The sequence below is a fragment of the Theropithecus gelada genome, chromosome 6 (assembly GCF_003255815.1).
Source record: "Theropithecus gelada isolate Dixy chromosome 6, Tgel_1.0, whole genome shotgun sequence".
Taxonomy (NCBI): domain Eukaryota; kingdom Metazoa; phylum Chordata; class Mammalia; order Primates; family Cercopithecidae; genus Theropithecus; species Theropithecus gelada.
In genome coordinates this window covers 124,236,224-124,254,113 of record NC_037673.1, presented here as the reverse complement: position 1 = coordinate 124,254,113, position 17,890 = coordinate 124,236,224, and the positions used below count along the sequence as shown (strand labels likewise).

Genomic DNA, 17,890 nt, shown 5'->3' with positions numbered 1-17,890 from the left:
GTATTAGCAAATGATAACTCTGAAATGTTAAGGCTTTCATTTCCTCTCCATTTCATAGCTATCAATTTAATTAAACAATAATATTATTCAACTATTGAGTTCTAGAGCAGTGAACTCTGAGTAAAAGCAAGCCTAGATATTACGTTGTTAATTTTCATGTTAAGACCATGTTTCCTTTAGAAACTCTTTTTATTTCACGCGAAATAGAAATTTCCAGAAACTGTGTTTTCTTTCTCTGCTATTTTTTCCCTTCTGTTTCCCCTCTAAGAGATCCTTACCTTTTGTCACTTGCATGTTATATCTTGAAAGTGTCAGCCTCATTAAATTAATGTCTGATGTAATATTGACATCTTCACGGAATACAATCCTTTTTCATAAAGTGATTTTCCCTGATATATAAAGGATGCTCCCACAGATGCCAAAATAATTTTATTTTTTTTTTAGCCATTTTAACAATTCGTTTCAATAAAATCTGTACAAGACATTGAGCCAGACACTGTGGGAGTCATAAAGATAAACAGACGTATTTCCTCAGGAACCTGCAGTCTTGAAAAAGAGACCACATCAGATTATTCTCTTGTGGGGCATAGTGTGAAAAATGACTGTAAAGAGGCTCAGAGAGGTGCTGTGAATGCACCAAAGAAGGAGAGATTACTTCTGGATTGATAGTCAGGGAGAACTTCCTGGAAAAAAAGTCTTGATAAAGAATGGAGAAAGTCTGGCAAAATCAATGGCAGGAACAGGTATTCAGCGTAGCAAGGAACTACAAGCAAAGCTGCTAGGGCAGGGATGCCGGGTGCACTTGGGGGTCGCAGTTGGAGATGGAGATGAGGCAGGAAAGGAGGTCAGGTCCCCACTGTCAGCATGATAAACACCATGGTCAGGAAATTAGACTTTATTCTGGGATAATGGAGAAGCATTGTCTCACTCAAGGCTTTGGAACGAAGGAAATGACATGATCAGAGTAAAATTCAATGCAGTTCAGCAAAATGTATTGAGTAGCTACAATGCACCCAGCCCTGTACTTAGTGTAGTGCATTCAGAGACACATTCTTAGTGTTGCCTTCAATGTCCCTGGAGTCTAGTGGGGGAACGGATATATAAACAGATAATGTCAACAAAGTATAGTATGTTGAGCTCTGTTAAACAAGCGGGAGGCCACTGGCCTGAGGTTCTCTCCCTATTTTGAGTTCCTACTTAACAAACTGAAACCTAACTTAGGAGTATATTTTTTGTAACAGATAGTTGGGTTTCAGCCAATCACAAACAGCTGAGCTTCAGCCAATCACAGGCACCCAACTGATCCAACCACACCCAAATAAGTCAAATACCTAACTTAGGTAGCCAACAGATAATGTCTTTACTTTGCTTCTGTGTTTCGCCTATAAAAGCTTGCTACTCATGCTGCTGGATGGAGCTCTCTCAACCTCTTCTGGTTCTGATTTCTACCCAATTCAGGCATCATTCTTTGCTCAAATGAACTCTGTTAAATTTAATTTGCCTAAAATGTTTATTTTAACAGCTGAAATAGATGTATCTAAAGGAGGCTGTGAGGACCCACAGAAAGTAATCTGGGGACTAAGGGAGAAGTTGGTACCTAACTTGAGTCTTGCAAGGACAGAAAAGAGTTATTTGAATGAAGAGAAGAGAGAAGGATATTCCAGTTTAAGAGTATACTGTGAGAAAAATCACAGAACATCAAATAATACTGGATGTGTAAAGAAAGACAGCAGCTCCATTCTACTAGTAGGCTCAGTGTAAGGCAGAGAGAGGGGAGTGAGGGAGAAGAGAAGATGAGAGGCAGGGACTACGCTTTGGAAACTTCACTCAGGATGGAGGCACAGAAACCAGGAGACTATTATAGAGGTCAAGTCCCACAGGTGTTACATTAAGGAGGCACACCTCAAACAGAAATTTCAGATTTTTCATGGGACTCTCACTTAAAGGGGTTCGAGTATATATTTTGCCAGGCAACTCTTATTAATACTTCAAATTATTTCCTAATCTTCAGCATCCTCAGAACTCTCATCTCTTATTCCAGAAGAACCCTCACCCCATCTTCAGTGTTCCATTCCTACCACCCTGGTTTTTTAATCCCCTTTCTCTTCTCTGCCCCTCCAGCAGATCACATTCACCCTGTGAGTGATATACTTTTGCTCTGTTTAGTTTTCTGCACCCACTCCAAATCTCTACACACAGATTTTTATCCTCTCTCTTCTCTGCCAATAGGGCTTGATGGCATCAGAGCAAGTGGACTACTTTGCAACGGGGAGTGAGGTTGTGGGAGGCTCTGAATTCACTCACAAATGTTAACAATTTGGGGACAGTTACAATAATTAAAATATAAGACGATCAGAAAGAGCTAGAGAAGTGGCAGTATAATGGAATAGAAGACATGAAAGTGAGATAACTTGTACAGACATACTCAGGGCCTGACAACTAACCAAAGTAGGACAGAGGCAGAGAGAGGTAGGATTTTAAAACTGCTTTGTAGTTTGAATCTAGAAAAAAATAACAGTAGTGTGATATCATCCACCATGGCTGAGGGATATGAATAGAGAAACATATTTAAGAGATAATAACAGAAGATGATAAACTTGGCTTTGTATATGCTTAGTCTGAGGTGTCAGCAAGACATTCAGGTCGTATTTAAGAACTAGAGTACTTCAATCTGATGCCATATACCAGCCATCTCTAAACCTGGATGTTACAAATCACCATTCATAATCAAACTCTTCTGGAAAAATGACCGACAACAGCCTGTTCTTGGAGATTGTTTGTACATGGATAACTCTTGCAGGAAATAAACCCATTTAACTTTGCTTCCAACACCCTTTCCTAACTTTTGTTGTTTATTATTTTTTTTTTCAGAATACCTCTTAGTATCCTATGGAATGTTTTTTTCAGGGACAATGTTCTGAGAAATGCTCATTAAAACACTACGGATCTCTAATCAGGGGAGGCTTAAGATAGAAGGAACTTGCTGTGGGAGAAGGCAGTTTGTTTGCATGGGAGTGAGAGTTGAAGCATTATGAACTGCTGAATCACCAAAAGTGAACAGAAAGAGAAAAGGAGGTTGGAGATAGAGCCTTGATAAACACCATTTGATACCTCAAATGGCACATAGAGAATATAATTTGGAGAGACAGCAAGTTGTAATAGCAAAATCATGGGTTTCAGAGTGTGACGAGTGATCTATATCTTTTTAAGATTCCATTTTCTTTCTGAAAATTAATGATTACCTTGTTGGCTTGTGTTGAGATTTAAAATAGATAGGTGAAATATCTTCCACATAGAAAATACATAATCCACTTTCAATAAATACTATTGTTAATACTGTTTTCATTTAAGTTTTTCTTGACATATTGAAGCAAAACCTTGATGAATACACTGCTATATTGAAACCTGAATGTTGGACAATTACATATGAGAACTCTCAGTCATTGGTATCAATGCCCTAATACAGGGAAGCAATCCTAGTTCAGACAAGCCTCAAGCAGTTAACAGCATGGTATGGGAATAGCAACCATAGTAACTAGGCAATGAAAGGAGACACCATAGGAATTTCCCTAAGGCACCAGGAGCTATGATTTTTTCATCTGTTTTTCACAAAGAGATGCTGGAAGCTAATATCTGAGCCTTAGTGAATACATTTGCCCTCCATATAAAATCCTGAGCTAAAAGCCCCTTCCATGTGAATGACTGTGGGTATCAAATTGTCATGACGGAACATCCTCTGACAATAGTCATTATCTGGCACCCTCAGGGGGAGACCAGGGGAAAGGCATCTGCAACAAAATACTGGTTAATGAGACATATTTCTGTCTAAATATGTCACGGTGCTACAAATGCAAGCCTTAGTCATTTTCAATATTGGACAATTGAGCATACAAGCCCAAAAAAGATTCTGAATTTAGAGTTAAAAGCTCTGCTAACTGCCACAGCAGATTAGCTTTTCTCTTCTCCAGCCCAAAAATGGGGACAATTACCAATATTTTACCCAAGTCAGTTCATTCCAAACCCCAAAGGAATTGTCACCAGAATGTATTATCTTGCAGTCTTTTGGAGGGCAACCTCATAGGTCTCCGGTCTGTCTGAGGAGCGTGTTGTAGTTAAGATTGGTCATTAACGTGATTGGTCAGCGTCTTTAATCAAGAAATCATTCCATAGCCACCAAGATGTGGATGAAAAAGATGTCCAAAAGGATGGCAATCAAGTCTTTGAGGAGATGTCTAAGGCATTTATTGTTCAGATCCTTGGGAAGGAATAGTGGCAGGGTGACAGATTTATGGTCACAGACACACAGGGCATGGTGACAGGAGATGCTCACATGTTGTTCTCTGAGCAAACATAAGCTGGTGTGTAAATGAAATTTGCCGTAGAAATTCATGGAGTCTGTCTCAGGCGAGTACTTGCAGGAGAAAATGGGCAACTATGCACTCTGATTGGTTTATATAGTCACTTGCCTAAAATCACAAGGCTGGGGCAGAGTGAATATATATATTTATACGTAAACAAAATATATATTATAATATATATTAAATATATGTAATACATATATGTATGTATAAAAAACAACGTTACTTAATGTGTGTCCTGAAGACTGGCAGCATCAGCATTGTCTGAATCTAGAATCATCCAAAAGTGCAAATTCCCAGGCCCCACCCTAGGTGTGCAGGAAACAGAATTTGGGTAATTTGTTTTAAGAAGCTATCAGGTGATTCTTACATACAGTAAAGTTTAAGAAGCACTTCTCTAGACCTTTATCTGATGGGTCAATAATTACCACATCTCTCCACTTCTACCTACTCACCCAACTAGGCTGGCTTCTTCATCTTTCTGCCCTGCAGTTCTCTTCTCATGATAGCACCTGATTAGGCCATTTGATTATATATAAGAGCTCAGTTTGGAATTTTTGTCATCCACAAAAATCAGAATTTTAGGTATGAAAAGAAGCTGTGTAGACTCAGTAGAACTACTCATTTTTAGCCTTGTGATTTGGTTTGCACCAGGCAAAACTCATTTATAACTTCTTTCCAGTTTCTGTTCATTTCCAAGCTAACAATGACGTAAATAAAGCGATGAAAAAAGGAGGCAAACACTTACCTGGGCTGTAAGTTGCTCCTGGGAAGCTTTTACTTCAGCTTGCAATTTCTGGATGCACTGAAAAGGAGACAAGTTTAGAAACTAAGTGTGTAACACTTTCTTTTACATACTCAACCTATTGCAGACATAAATGTGTATCAGTTTTCAAATCTTGTGAATGGCAGCATTATTTCAGCTACAGGTTTTGAAAATCGTCATTAGAGAAATCATCCCACCATTCCTATTTCTCTTCCATTTTATGAAAGAGCCCAAAATAAAAACACACAAATATATTAAGAACTAGGATATGCCTGAGTAAGATAATGTTAGCTTGACATGCTACGGTTAATGCAAATGCCCCTATATCATATATATGTATATCATATATATGATATACGTATATCATATATATATGATACGTATATCATATATATATGATACGTATATCATATATATGAGATACGTATATCATATATATTGCACATATATATATATATATATATATGCCTTCACATGAGAGCATATTCATATATTCCAAGAGCAGATGCAAACCCTTTGGACTTAACAAGAGCTAAATTTATATAATGATATATATTTTAACACTCAGATATTCAGAGATTAATCATTTTTCATACAGTAATTGATTAAGAAACATATGCCAAATGTTATGATCCTCTTGTTTTCCTGCACAGAAAGAAACACTCCAGCGTTGACAACTGAGAGACATTTGTGCAGTCAATACCATTTATAAAATAAATAGAATATTCAGCTAATATTATTCAAAAGGATACATATCAAACAAACTTTAAAACTACTACTAGCAAAATAAATTTTATGTCAATATTCATCAGGGAATAAAATTACTTTTAGCAAATACAAATATTGTTATTTACCATTGTGAACTTAAAAATATGAACTTTTAATCCAGACTGAAATGGTTTTCCAGGATTATCAGTTCATATAAAATTAGGTAACTATTAAAATAAAGATGACGTTGTTCTACAACATACCTGGTTTTTCACAAGAACCATTTTTTCATATGGTTCCCCACTGGCTTCCTTGTGGTCCACAACAGCCTCCAGTTTTTCCTCCAGCCGGGATACTTGTTCAAGCAGTTTTGACTTTGTTCCTTCAGAGACTGAAAGCTAAAGATATTTTCTTTATAAGAGTATGTAAGTACAGTGATGTTTTAAAAGTTCAACTTAGAAATAATTTATTTTCCACCAGTATCTATTAAATATGAAAACAGCTTCTGGAGCATTCCTCATAAATGATAAATTAGCATAGAGAAAGAAGGAAAAAATTGATTTTATTTATTGTTTATAACTAAGATCTTTCTGAACAAGAGATGAAATCACCGAGTTACAACGGAGAATATAGAAATACTAGAAATAGTGAAATGTCTAGTGCAAACATCTCAACACTCATCTTCACTGGGTTTCAAGATTGCACTTTATTTGTACAGCTGAATTTGAAACTTGTATTGTGATTTATATATGGTCCTTGAAACTTAACTCTTAGGCGGCTACAGCTATCTAGAAAGAGTGGGAGTTCTGACTCTCCTGAATGTTCGCCACAGAAGCGGCAGGGTGCATGGAACTGGGGTATATGCAGGAATTTCAAGTTAAAGTCTGATCAAAGGCAGATCTATGCTAAGCCACAACCAAAACATTCCTAGCAATGACTTTGTCTTTGTTTGACTGTTTGTAGATTCCTCTTGAGGAAAGTGGTAGTTTGATAGTCCTTAGTCTCTAATTCCCTTGGAGAGTGCCTGTACTAGCTTCTCCTTTCATTCTGACAGCTATTGTGCTTTTTCTCTACAGTTCAGCAACAATCCTGAAAGACTCCCTGGAAAGGGACACACAAGTCTGTATTCACTGCAGCTCAACTCCCAGGGTACTCTCTGAAGCATGGATTATCTCTACATTTCTTTTGCATTACTCTGAATGTTGTTGCAAGGCAAGTTGTCTCATCTTGAAAAAACTTAATTGTCCTTAGATTTTTAAAGACAATGTATCAAATGTGGAAGCATGAAGAATTCAGTCTGCCAAGGAAATAAGCATGTTCTCTATACTGGCCCATCATACATACTGGCGTATCATATATACTGTGAGCACATCATACACACCGGCACCAAACTATCCAGCCACATACTCATTCACCGGACAAATGTTTGTTCAGTTGCCTCCTCCACAGCCATTGTGTTATGTGCCGCAGATTGAGAAACTGCAAAATAAGGGTTAGAGGGAACACACATGTTACAAACTGCTGGCCATGCCTTTTGGCTCGTGGTGGCCTTGGAGACCAGAGGTGCTCCTCATGATCACTAACACGTGTTTAACTCCTGAGTCCATGGTGGTTTGGGATTGCAGTCTGGCTTCCCTGCCTACCCTTCTATTTTATTAGAGACACAGTATAGTGTGATGGTTAAAGCCAAGGAGTCTTGTGTCTTTATTCTTTGGGTAAAAAAAAAAATCTCAGTTTTGTACAAAAATTAGCCAGGCATGGTGACAGGTGCCTGTAGTCCCAGCTACTAGGGAGGCCGAGGCAGGAGAATCGCTTGAATCCAGGAGGCAGAGGTTGCAGTGAGCCAACATCACACCATTGCACTCCAGCCTGGGGAACAGAGTGAGACTCCGTCTTTAAAAGAAAAAAAAAAACAACTCAATTTTGCTGTTTGCTATCTGTGTGATCTCAGCAAGTTACTCAACCTACCTGGGCTTGAGTTTTTTAATCTGTAAATAGCGATGGGGATGAAAAGAATACTACTTATCTCATGGGTTGCTTTTAAGGATTACATGAGTTTAAACAACAGAAACATTTAGAACAATACCTGGAACATATCAAGCATCTAGCAGCTCTTATTATAATTATTTTTCTGCCTCTTCTAGATCACAGTAGGTGTTTTTCTGGGTTTTATCTAAATATTTATCAATTTTGTGTGTGTGTGTGTGTGTGTGTGTGTGAGAGAGAGAGAGAGAGTCTCACCTTGTCACCTAAGTTGAAATGCAATGGCGCGATCTCTGCTCACTGCAACCTTCGCCGCTTGGGCTCAGGGGTCCTCCCACCTCATCCTCCTGAGTAGGTGGGACTACAGGCTCACACCACCATGCCTGGCTAATGCTTTGTATTTTTGAGATGGGTTTTCACCATGTTGCCCAGGCTGGTCTCGACCTCCTGAGCTCAAGTGATCTGCCCGCCTCGGCCTCCCAAAGTACTAGGGTTACAGGTGTAAGCCACTGTGCCCAGCCTATTTATCAAATTGTAAAACAAAAACAAAATATCTGAAGACATCATAATCTTTATGAGCTGCATACCCTGAACTCAAGCCATATTTGATTTGTTCATTTCCTACAACCACTCTAATGTTCAGAGAAATCTCCTCTCTACGTCTGGAATTATTTTTTTCTCATGTATAGTCTCTCTCAGTCGGGTCCATTTTATTCCCATATTCTGTTTGTTACGTGATCCATCGTTACCATTTTATTGTCTTTCTTTTAAATCTACCTTCTATTGTTTGAAAGCCTCTATTTGTTCACTCAAAAGACATCATTTATTCACTCATTTGTTAAAGAAATAAGTTGGACATTTATTATATGTAAGAATTTGTAGATTAAAAAAATGAAAACAATGTTGTTCATATCCTTAAAAAACTCATACTTTAGCCAGAAAGTCAGATCATTTAAAAATAGCTATTATATAATGCAAAACTATATAGGTGAATAAATAATATTAGTAGTAGTTAACATTTCTTGGGTACTTACTACATGTCAGACTGTCTGCAGAGCCTTTTGTTTTCAAATTTATTTTAGTATCTCGATTTATCTTCAAAACATCCTAAAGGTTCATTCTATTATAGCTCCCATTTTGCAGATAAAGAAGTTGAGTTTCAACAAAATTATATGACTTATCAAAGGATATAGCAAGTAAATTCTGGAATTCAACTTTTTAGTAGTGGACATCAGATTTGACTCCCTACACTCAAATTTGACCCCAGCTCCAAAATAGGCCCTGGTTATCATGACAATTCTATCCTCTTTGCTGTTGATTGGTTCAGGAATCAAAGCATAAACTAATCATAGCCTGGCTTTCCTGTAGCAACAGTTATCGTATAAGGAGATGTGACCTAATTTGGGTTACTCACACTGCACAGAATTGGAGAGTGATTTGGAGAATCACCCTCTGTCACCGACCAGATGCGAATGCTACTACAGCCATCCTACAGACATCAGGAAACCAGGCATACTCAGAAAGGAAGAGTAAACAACAGAAAAATCTTAAGTTCTTGATGACATTATTGAAGTGCTTTATTAACCAATCTTGAAGCACACCCTACCCTGCAACTTGTACTTAGTGAGTCAATAAATTCCTTTATTGTTTAAGGAGTTGAGTTTTCTATTACCTGTTGCCAAAAGTATTCTATGGATATGCTGTTTGGTATCAAGATTCCATGTTCTTGACCACGAGTAAGGAAAGTTTATGAAAAACAGCAGAAACTAACATATGTTTGGTAGATATAGTATACTAGGCATTCTGCTGGGTGCTACATATATAAATGTTACCTTACGTCATTGCTCAAAACCCTATCAGCAATTTTCTTTATATTTTTGTTATCATCATCAAAAAGATTGAGAAACTGAACGCTTTAGTGGTGAATTAACTTGTGTAAGATTCCAAAGCTAATAAGAAGAGGTTAGATTTTGGCCCTCATTTGTCTGCCTCCATTCCTGGTTTTATATCATATCCAAATCCTAACTCAGACTGCCTGTCACAATGAGGCCTGTGATGTTTTTTTCCTTACCATATGGACTTCAGCAAGATTTCTCAGGATCTTAACTTGTATACTTACAGGAATTTTTTTCTAATATCTTAGAATTCTCTCTAACCCACCATCTTGCTTCCTTTTATACAGACACTAACCCCTTATTTCCTCTCCTTTTGTAATAAGTTTCTTACTGAATATCTCTTTAACTCAGATATATTTAGCTCAGGTTCAGCTTAATTCTAAGAAATGTTGACTTAGAATCAGGATACCTATGCTTTAGTCTTAATTCCACAACTCACTGACTCTATAACCTTGGTGCCTATAATAGGATTTTAAAAATAATTTCAACTTTTTTTTTTAGATTCAGAAAGTGTATGTACATATTTGTTACATGGGTGTATTGCATGATGCTGAGGTTTGGGATATGAATGGTTCCATCATCCAGGTAGTGAGCATAGTACCCAACAGGTAGTTTTTCAGCCCTTGGTCCTCTTCCTCCCCTCCCACCTCTAGTAGTCCCCAGTGTCTTTTGGTCCCATCTTTGTGTCCATGTGTACCCAGTGCTGAGCTCCCACTTATAAGTGAGAACATGCAGTGTTTGTTTTTCTCTTCCTGTATTAATTTGCTTAGGGTAATGGCCTCCAGCTGCATCCGTGATGATGATTTCATTCTTTTTATGGCTGTGTAGTATTCCAGGTGTATTTGCACAACATTTTCTTTATTCAATCCACTGTTGATGGGCACCTAGGTTGATTCGATGTCTTGCTATTGTGAATAGTGCTACGATGAAGTTCATATGTCTTTTTGGTAGAACAATTTATTTTCCTTTGAGTATACACCCAGTAATGAGATTGGTGGGTTAAATGATAGTTTTATTTTAATTCTTTGAAAAAATCTTCAAACTGCTTTCTAAATTAGTGGCTGAACTAATTTACATTCCTACCAACAGTGTACAAGTGTTCCCTTTTCTCAGCAGCTTCGCCACCACTTGTTGTTGTCTTTTTAATAATGGCCACTCTGACTTGTGCGAGATGGTACCACATTGTGGTTTTGATTTGTGTTTCTCTGATGATTAGTGATGTGGGGCGCTTTTTCATACGTTTGTTGGCTGCTGCATATCTTCTTTTGAGAAGTGTCTGTTCATGTCCTTTGCCCACTTTTTAATGTTTTTAATTTTTCACTTATTGAAATGTTTGAGTTTCTTGTAGATTCTGAATATTAGACCTACGTTAAATGCATAGTTTGAAGATTTATTCTCCTACCCTGTAGGTCATCTGTTTACATTGTTAATAGTTTCCTTTGTGGTACAGAAGCTCTTTAGCTTAATTAGGACCCACTTTTCAATTTCTGTTGTTGTTGCAGTTGTTTTTGAGAGCTTAGTCATAAATTCTTTCCCAAGGCCAATGTCCAGAATGGTACTTCCTAGGCTTTCTCCTAGGATTCTTATAGTTTGAGGTTGAACATTTAAATCTTTAATCCATCTTGAGTTAGTTTTTGTGTACTGTGAAAGAAAGGGGTGCAGTTTTATTCTTTTGAATAATAGGACTTTACTATGCTACCTTGTTGTATCTTAGTAGGATAGTTATCCAGTCATATATGTTCAGATTAGGTTGCAAATTCCCCAGAAGGATGGATGAGGAATTCTGTCAAAATGTATAATAAGATACAGTCAAATTGGCCAGGAGCAATCTTTGCTAAGATTATTCCATTTATTAACTTTTAAACTGTGAGTCTTAATTCTCATATGTAACATCACTTCACAAAAGCAAGATAAAGGGATGTTATTTTTTCCTCCTTACACAGACAAGTTGTAGCAAGAACTAATAATTTACTATTGGATTCTATTATATAATGGTGAAATTGTTTATCAACATAGGACAATTGATATACCCCATCCCCACTGCAAATGGCCTATCAAACACACCTGATAATCCAGAAGGAAAAAGGAGAAATGAGACTAAAATAAGTTACACATCTGAGATTTTTTTTAAAAAATTTAAGCTCTGTGAAAATGATTGTGCTCTACTGCTTAATCACAAGATGTTAGCTGCCATCTTAAATTTACTTCATTGTCTTGATAGGGGTTTTAAAGCTTTTTAAAGTATAATTCTCAATTTGGGATTCACTTAGGCATTCTGCCTAAACTCACATTTAATTATGGGATAGGAAACAAGGTATCAACATAAATAAGGAAATTCAAGTTAACAACTGCAAGATATCAGAGTTGAATTTTTTAAACTCTGAGAAACTTGGGCATAACTTTCTTTTTATTGCTTTTTAAATGTTTGTTTGTTAATAAAAACTTCTTGTTTTTGGAGACTACCTTTCTTGAAAGAGCATAGAAAAAGAAAGCTCAGCCTAATTTAGTTTCATGTATTTGCTTACAAAAAAGAAAGTAGAAATGCATCCATTCTTTAAATGACCAATTTCTATATATTGTATTAGCCACCTTTGCTGAAATATATAATTTACATGATGTTGGGAAGCTAATATTCTACATATGATACCTTGTGAAGACCAGGACTCTGTTCCCTCCACCCGTGGTCCTAACAAGTTTGGAAGGAGGAGATCATTTATACAGAATGAACAACATTCATCTGAAAAATTGTGTACAGCGAGGTAACAATTGTCATATATAAATTTGAAGCTCTGCAAATCTACTCAGAAAATTCAACTTTCAATATTTACTCCAATGTCCAATAAAAGAACACCATAAAATTATTGCAATATATTAAAAGTCAAAGGAAGATAAACTATATCTATTGTACCATATTGTTGCAGTCAAGAAAGGGTACTGATATATTTTGGAATTATATTTAAGTAACACTTAATAAAATGATTTGAACATCACAGCAGATGACAAAATAAGAAGTTCTAGGAATTGGTCCTTTCACAAAAATAACTACTGAACTGGCAAGAACTGTCAGAATCAATTATTTCAGAACTCTGGAGTGTAGCAGGACTCTTTCAGCTTCCAGAGAAATGCTTGATGAAGAAAGATACTGGAATACAAGGAAATTCCTGTCAGGTCACTGGCTGCAGAAATATTGGAATAGAAACTTCAGTGACCATATATGATAAGGAATATAGTCTTTGCAACATTAGTTGAAAAAGTCATTGAACAAATGGATGACAGCAGTCTTCAACAGGCAGCAACACCAAACCTTGGGGTAGGAGAAGAATCTGATTTCTAGAATTATGACATTATAATATATAAAATGTTAAATTCTCAGCAAAATATTATAAATCTTACAAGGTAAAGTACGGCCGATTCATAAGAAAAAGAAGACACAGACAGAAACCATTCTTCAGGAAGCCTAGAGAGCAAATTCCAGACTTACTGGACAAATAAATATGTTCGAAGAGGTGAAAGAAACCATGGGCAAAGAAGTAAGGAAAATCAGGAGAACAAAGTATGAGCAAATTGAGAATATACATAAGGAGACAGAGATTATAAGAAGGAACCAAGTAATGCTGGGAATGGTGGCTTATGCCTGTAATTCCAGCACTTTGGGAGGCCAAGTTGGGTGGATTGCTTGAGCTCAGGAATTTGAGACAAACCTGGGCAAAAAAGTGAAATTCTGTCTGTATTAGTCCATCCTCATGCTGCTAATAAAGACATACCTGAGACTGGGCAATTTATACAGGAAAGAGGTTTCATTGACTCACAGTTCAACATGACTGGGAGGCCTCAGGAAACACAGTTATTGTGGAAGGTGAAGCAAATATGTCCTTCTTCACATGGCAGCAGCAAGAAGTGCCAAGGAAAAGGAGGAAAAGCCCCTTATAAAACCATCAGATCTCGTGAGAACTCACTCACTATCATGAGAACAGCAGTGTGGGATTAACCACTCCCATGATTCAATTACCTACCACAGGGGGCCTCCAAGGATACATGGGGATTATAGGAACTAAAATTTAAGATGAAATTTGGGTGGAGACACAACCAAACCATATCATCATCTCTATAAAATATACAAAAAATAATAGCTGGATGTGGCGGTGTGCAGCTGTAATCTCAGCTACCCAGGAGGCTGAGATGGGAGGATTGCTTGAGCCCAGTAGAGGTTGCAGTAAGCTGAGATTGTGCTGTTGCACTCCAGCCTCGGTGACAGAGCATGACCCTATCTCAAAAAAGAGGCAGAAGCAGAAAATGAGAAGGAGAAGAAGAAAGATGAGGAGGAGGAGGAGGAGGAGGAGGAGGAGAGGAGGAGGAGGAGGAGGAAGAAGAAGAAGAAGAAGAAGAGGAGGAGGAGGAGAGGAGGAGGAGGAGGAGGAGGAGGAAGAAGAAGAAGAAGAAGAAGAAGAAGAAGAAGAAGAAGAAGAAGAAGAAGAAGAAGAAGAAGAAGAAGAAGAAGAAAAAGAAGAAGGGAGAAGAAGAAAAATAGAAATTGTGGAGTTGAAAAGCACAATGGCTAAAAGAAAAAATTCACTAGAGGGGTTCAATAGAAGATATAAGCTGGCAGATAAAACAATCACCAAACTTGAAGATAGATGTCTTAGTCATTTCAAGCTACTATAACAAAATATAGTATAGATTGGGTGGCTAAACCAAGAAACTTATTTTTCATACCTCTCAAGGCTAGATGTCTTATTTCAGAATGCCAGCAGAGTTGGATTCTGTTGAAGGCCCTCTTCCTGGATTACAAATAGTTGCCTTCTTATTGTATCTTCAATGGAAAATAGAGATAGAGACCTCTAGTTTTCTCCTTTTCTTATAAGGGTATGAATCTCATCATGTGTGTTTCACCCTCATGACCTCACGTAAACCTGATTACTTTCCAAAAGTCCCACTCCAAATACCATCCCACTGAAGATTAAGACTTTAACATATGATTTTTTGGGGACCCAAACAGCAGGTTCTGAAAGGGCTCAGTCTGAAATCCAGACTCTCCTGCTGCAGTTAGGGACCTATCCCATTTGTGCACAGACCTGCTGGGAGACATCCCTGTCTGGGCCACTGGAACAGTCTTCTAGACTCAAGTGCTGGCCAGTAGTTTTACACAGTTCCAGAGTCCTCCTTGGATTTTTCCCAGGTCTATCTGGGCCAGAAAGCCACATCAACCTCAGAGCCCTTGTGAGACTTTCAGCAGGCCCAGGCTTAGAGCATTCTCTAGTGCTAAGATGGCTGCAGTGATCACAGCTCAGGGAACACAACAGTCAGTCAGTTTGGATTCCCTGGAAGGCCCACTAAAGGAGGACTGGCACAGACAAAGCCAGACTGTGATGACAAAAACAAATACCTAGTCCCTCAACATGCAGACCTTATTGCACCTACAAAAGCATGAAGAACATTCAGGGAAATATGGCTTATCCAATGGTTAAGTGTCAGAGAGCAACCCTGAAGTGATGAAGATGTGTGATCTTTCAGACAAATAATTCAAAATAGCTGTTCTAAGAAAGCTCAATGAACTTCAATACAACACTGAGAATCAATTCAGAAATTTATCAAAGACACTTAACGAAGAGATAAAAGTAATTTAAAAAACAGAAATCCTACAGCTGAAAAATACAATGAAGGAAACAAAAATTGAATTGAGAGCAGAACTGGACAAACAGAAGAGAGAATTAGTGAGCTCAAAGAAAGACTAGTTGAAAACACACAATTAGAGAGGAAAAAAATAAAAAGGAATGAAAAGGGATAAACAAAGTTAACGGGATCTATGGCACAACATCAAAAGAGCAAACATTCAAGTTATTGGAGTTAAAAAGATAACTGAGAAAGACAAAAGGGTAGAAAGCTTATTCAAAAAAATAATAACAGAAAACTTTCCAAACCTGTATAAATATATAAATATCCAGGTAGAGTAAAGTCAAAAGTCACCAATTAGATTCAACCCAAATAAGAATACCCTAAGACATATTATAATTAAACTCACAAAGGTCAACTACAAAGAGGGATCCTGAAAGTAGTACAGGTCAGGAGGGAGTGGAGTGATATATTCAGAGTGCAAAAGAAAAAAATTCCCGGCAAGAATGCTGTACTCAGCAAAGTTATCCTTCAGACGTGAGGGAACTACAAAGACTTTCCAAGACAAACAAAAGCTAAGGAAATTTGTCATTATAGGAAATGTTAAAGAGAGCTCTTCAAATGGAAAGAAAATGACACTAACTATACTAATATTGCAACTATTGTATTCAAACCACTTCTATCTTTAATAAGAAGATAAAAGACAAACCTAAAAAAATAACTAGAACACTTTGTGAAGAAGTGGGCAATATAAAAAATAAACCAAAAAAGAGCAGGAATGGCTATACTTACATCAGTTAAAGTAGACTTTAAGTCAAAATTGTAAAAAGTGACAAAGAAGGTCATTATATAAAAATCAAGGTGTCAATTAAGTAAGAGGAAATAACAATAGGAAACGAATTGTACCCAATACCAGAGCATCCAAATATACAAGCAAATATTAATAGATCTAAAGGAAGAAATAGACTGCAACATGATAATAGGAGGAAACTGCAACATTCCACTTTTGGCAATGAAGACATTATTCAGGCAGAAAATCAAGAAAGAAAGAAAAATTTGGAGTTAACCGTGCTCTAGAGCAAATGGACCTAACAGACATTTACAAAACATTACATCCAACTGATGCACAGTATATTTTTTTTCATCAGCACAAGGAACATTCTTCAGGACAGAAAAATGAAAATGGCAATACAACAAACCAGAACCTAATGGATGCAGCAAAAAGAGTTAAAACAATAAACATCTAACACACACACAAAAAGAAAGACTCCAAATAAACAACCTAATGATGTACCTCAAGGAACTAGAAAAGCAAGAACTGGACAAACTCAATATTAGTAGAAGAAATGAAATAATAAAGATCTGAGCAAAACTCAATAAAATTAAAACTAAAAATGTACAAAAGATAAAATGAAGCATTTTTTTTGAAAAAATAAACAAATCTGACAAACCTTTGCTAGACTAAAGAAAAAAAGAGAGAAAACTCAAATAAATACAATTGGAAATAGAAAAGGAGGCATTAAAAATGATACCACAGAAATACAAAGGATCATTAGGGACTACTAAGAACAATTATTCATCAAAACATTGGAAAACACTGAAGAAACTGATAAAATCCTGAACATAAAAACCCACCAAGATTGAACAATGAAGAAATAGAAAATTTGAACAGACCAATAATGAGTAATGAAATCAAAGCAGGATTAAAAAGTCTCCAATCAAAGAAAAGCCTGTTGAGGTCACTGATGAATTCCACCAAACATTTAAAGAAGAATACCAATGCTACACAAATTCTTCAAAAAAGTTAGAAAGGAAAGAATACTTCCAAACTTATTCTATGAGGCCAGCATTAACCTGATACCAAACCAGACAGAAACACACACACAGAAAGAAAACTACAGGCCAATATTCCTGATAAGCATAGATGCAAAAATCCTCAAGAAAATACTAGTAAACCAAATTTAACATCAAATGTAAAAGATCATTCATCATAATCAAGTGGGACTCATCCCAGGGATGCAAGGATGGTTTGACATATGCAAATTAATATGTCACATCAACAGAATTAAGGAGAAAAATTATAAGATCCTTTCAATAATGCTTAAAAAAGCATGCAATAAAATTCAACATCCTCTTATGATTTAAGAAAAAGCCTGCATCGCCGGGTGCAGTGGCTCACTCCTGTAATCACAGCACTTTGGGAGGCCAAGGCGGGAAGATCACGAGGTCAGGAGATTGAGACCATCCTGGCTGACATAGTGAAACCCCGTCTCTACTAAAAAAAATACAAAAAATTAGCAGGGCATGGTGGTAGTCACCTGCAGTCCCAGCTACTTAGGAGGTGGAGGCAGGAGAATGGTGTGAACCCAGGAGGCGGAGCTTGCAGTGAGCCAAGATCGTGCCACTGCACTCCAACCTGGGTGACAGAGTGAGATTCCATCTCAAAAATAAATAAATAAATAAAGTCTGCATAAACTGAATACAGAAGAAACAAGCCTCAACATGATAAAGGTCATACATGACAAGTCCACAACTAATATCATACTGGGAAGGGAAAAATTGAAAGCCTT

General features: G+C 37.1%; 1 protein-coding gene across 1 annotated transcript in view; it reads right to left on the bottom strand.

Moving 5' to 3' along the window:
* CCDC192 (coiled-coil domain containing 192) overlaps positions 1-17,890 on the bottom strand; it is a 243,202-nt gene that overhangs the window by 143,939 nt on the left and 81,373 nt on the right. Inside the window, exons 4-5 of the mRNA XM_025387503.1 lie at positions 6,096-6,230; positions 5,107-5,163 (exon numbers count right to left, since the gene is read on the bottom strand). Of these exons, the coding sequence (XP_025243288.1) occupies positions 5,107-5,163; positions 6,096-6,230 (192 nt within the window). The remainder of the gene's footprint in view (positions 1-5,106; positions 5,164-6,095; positions 6,231-17,890) is intronic.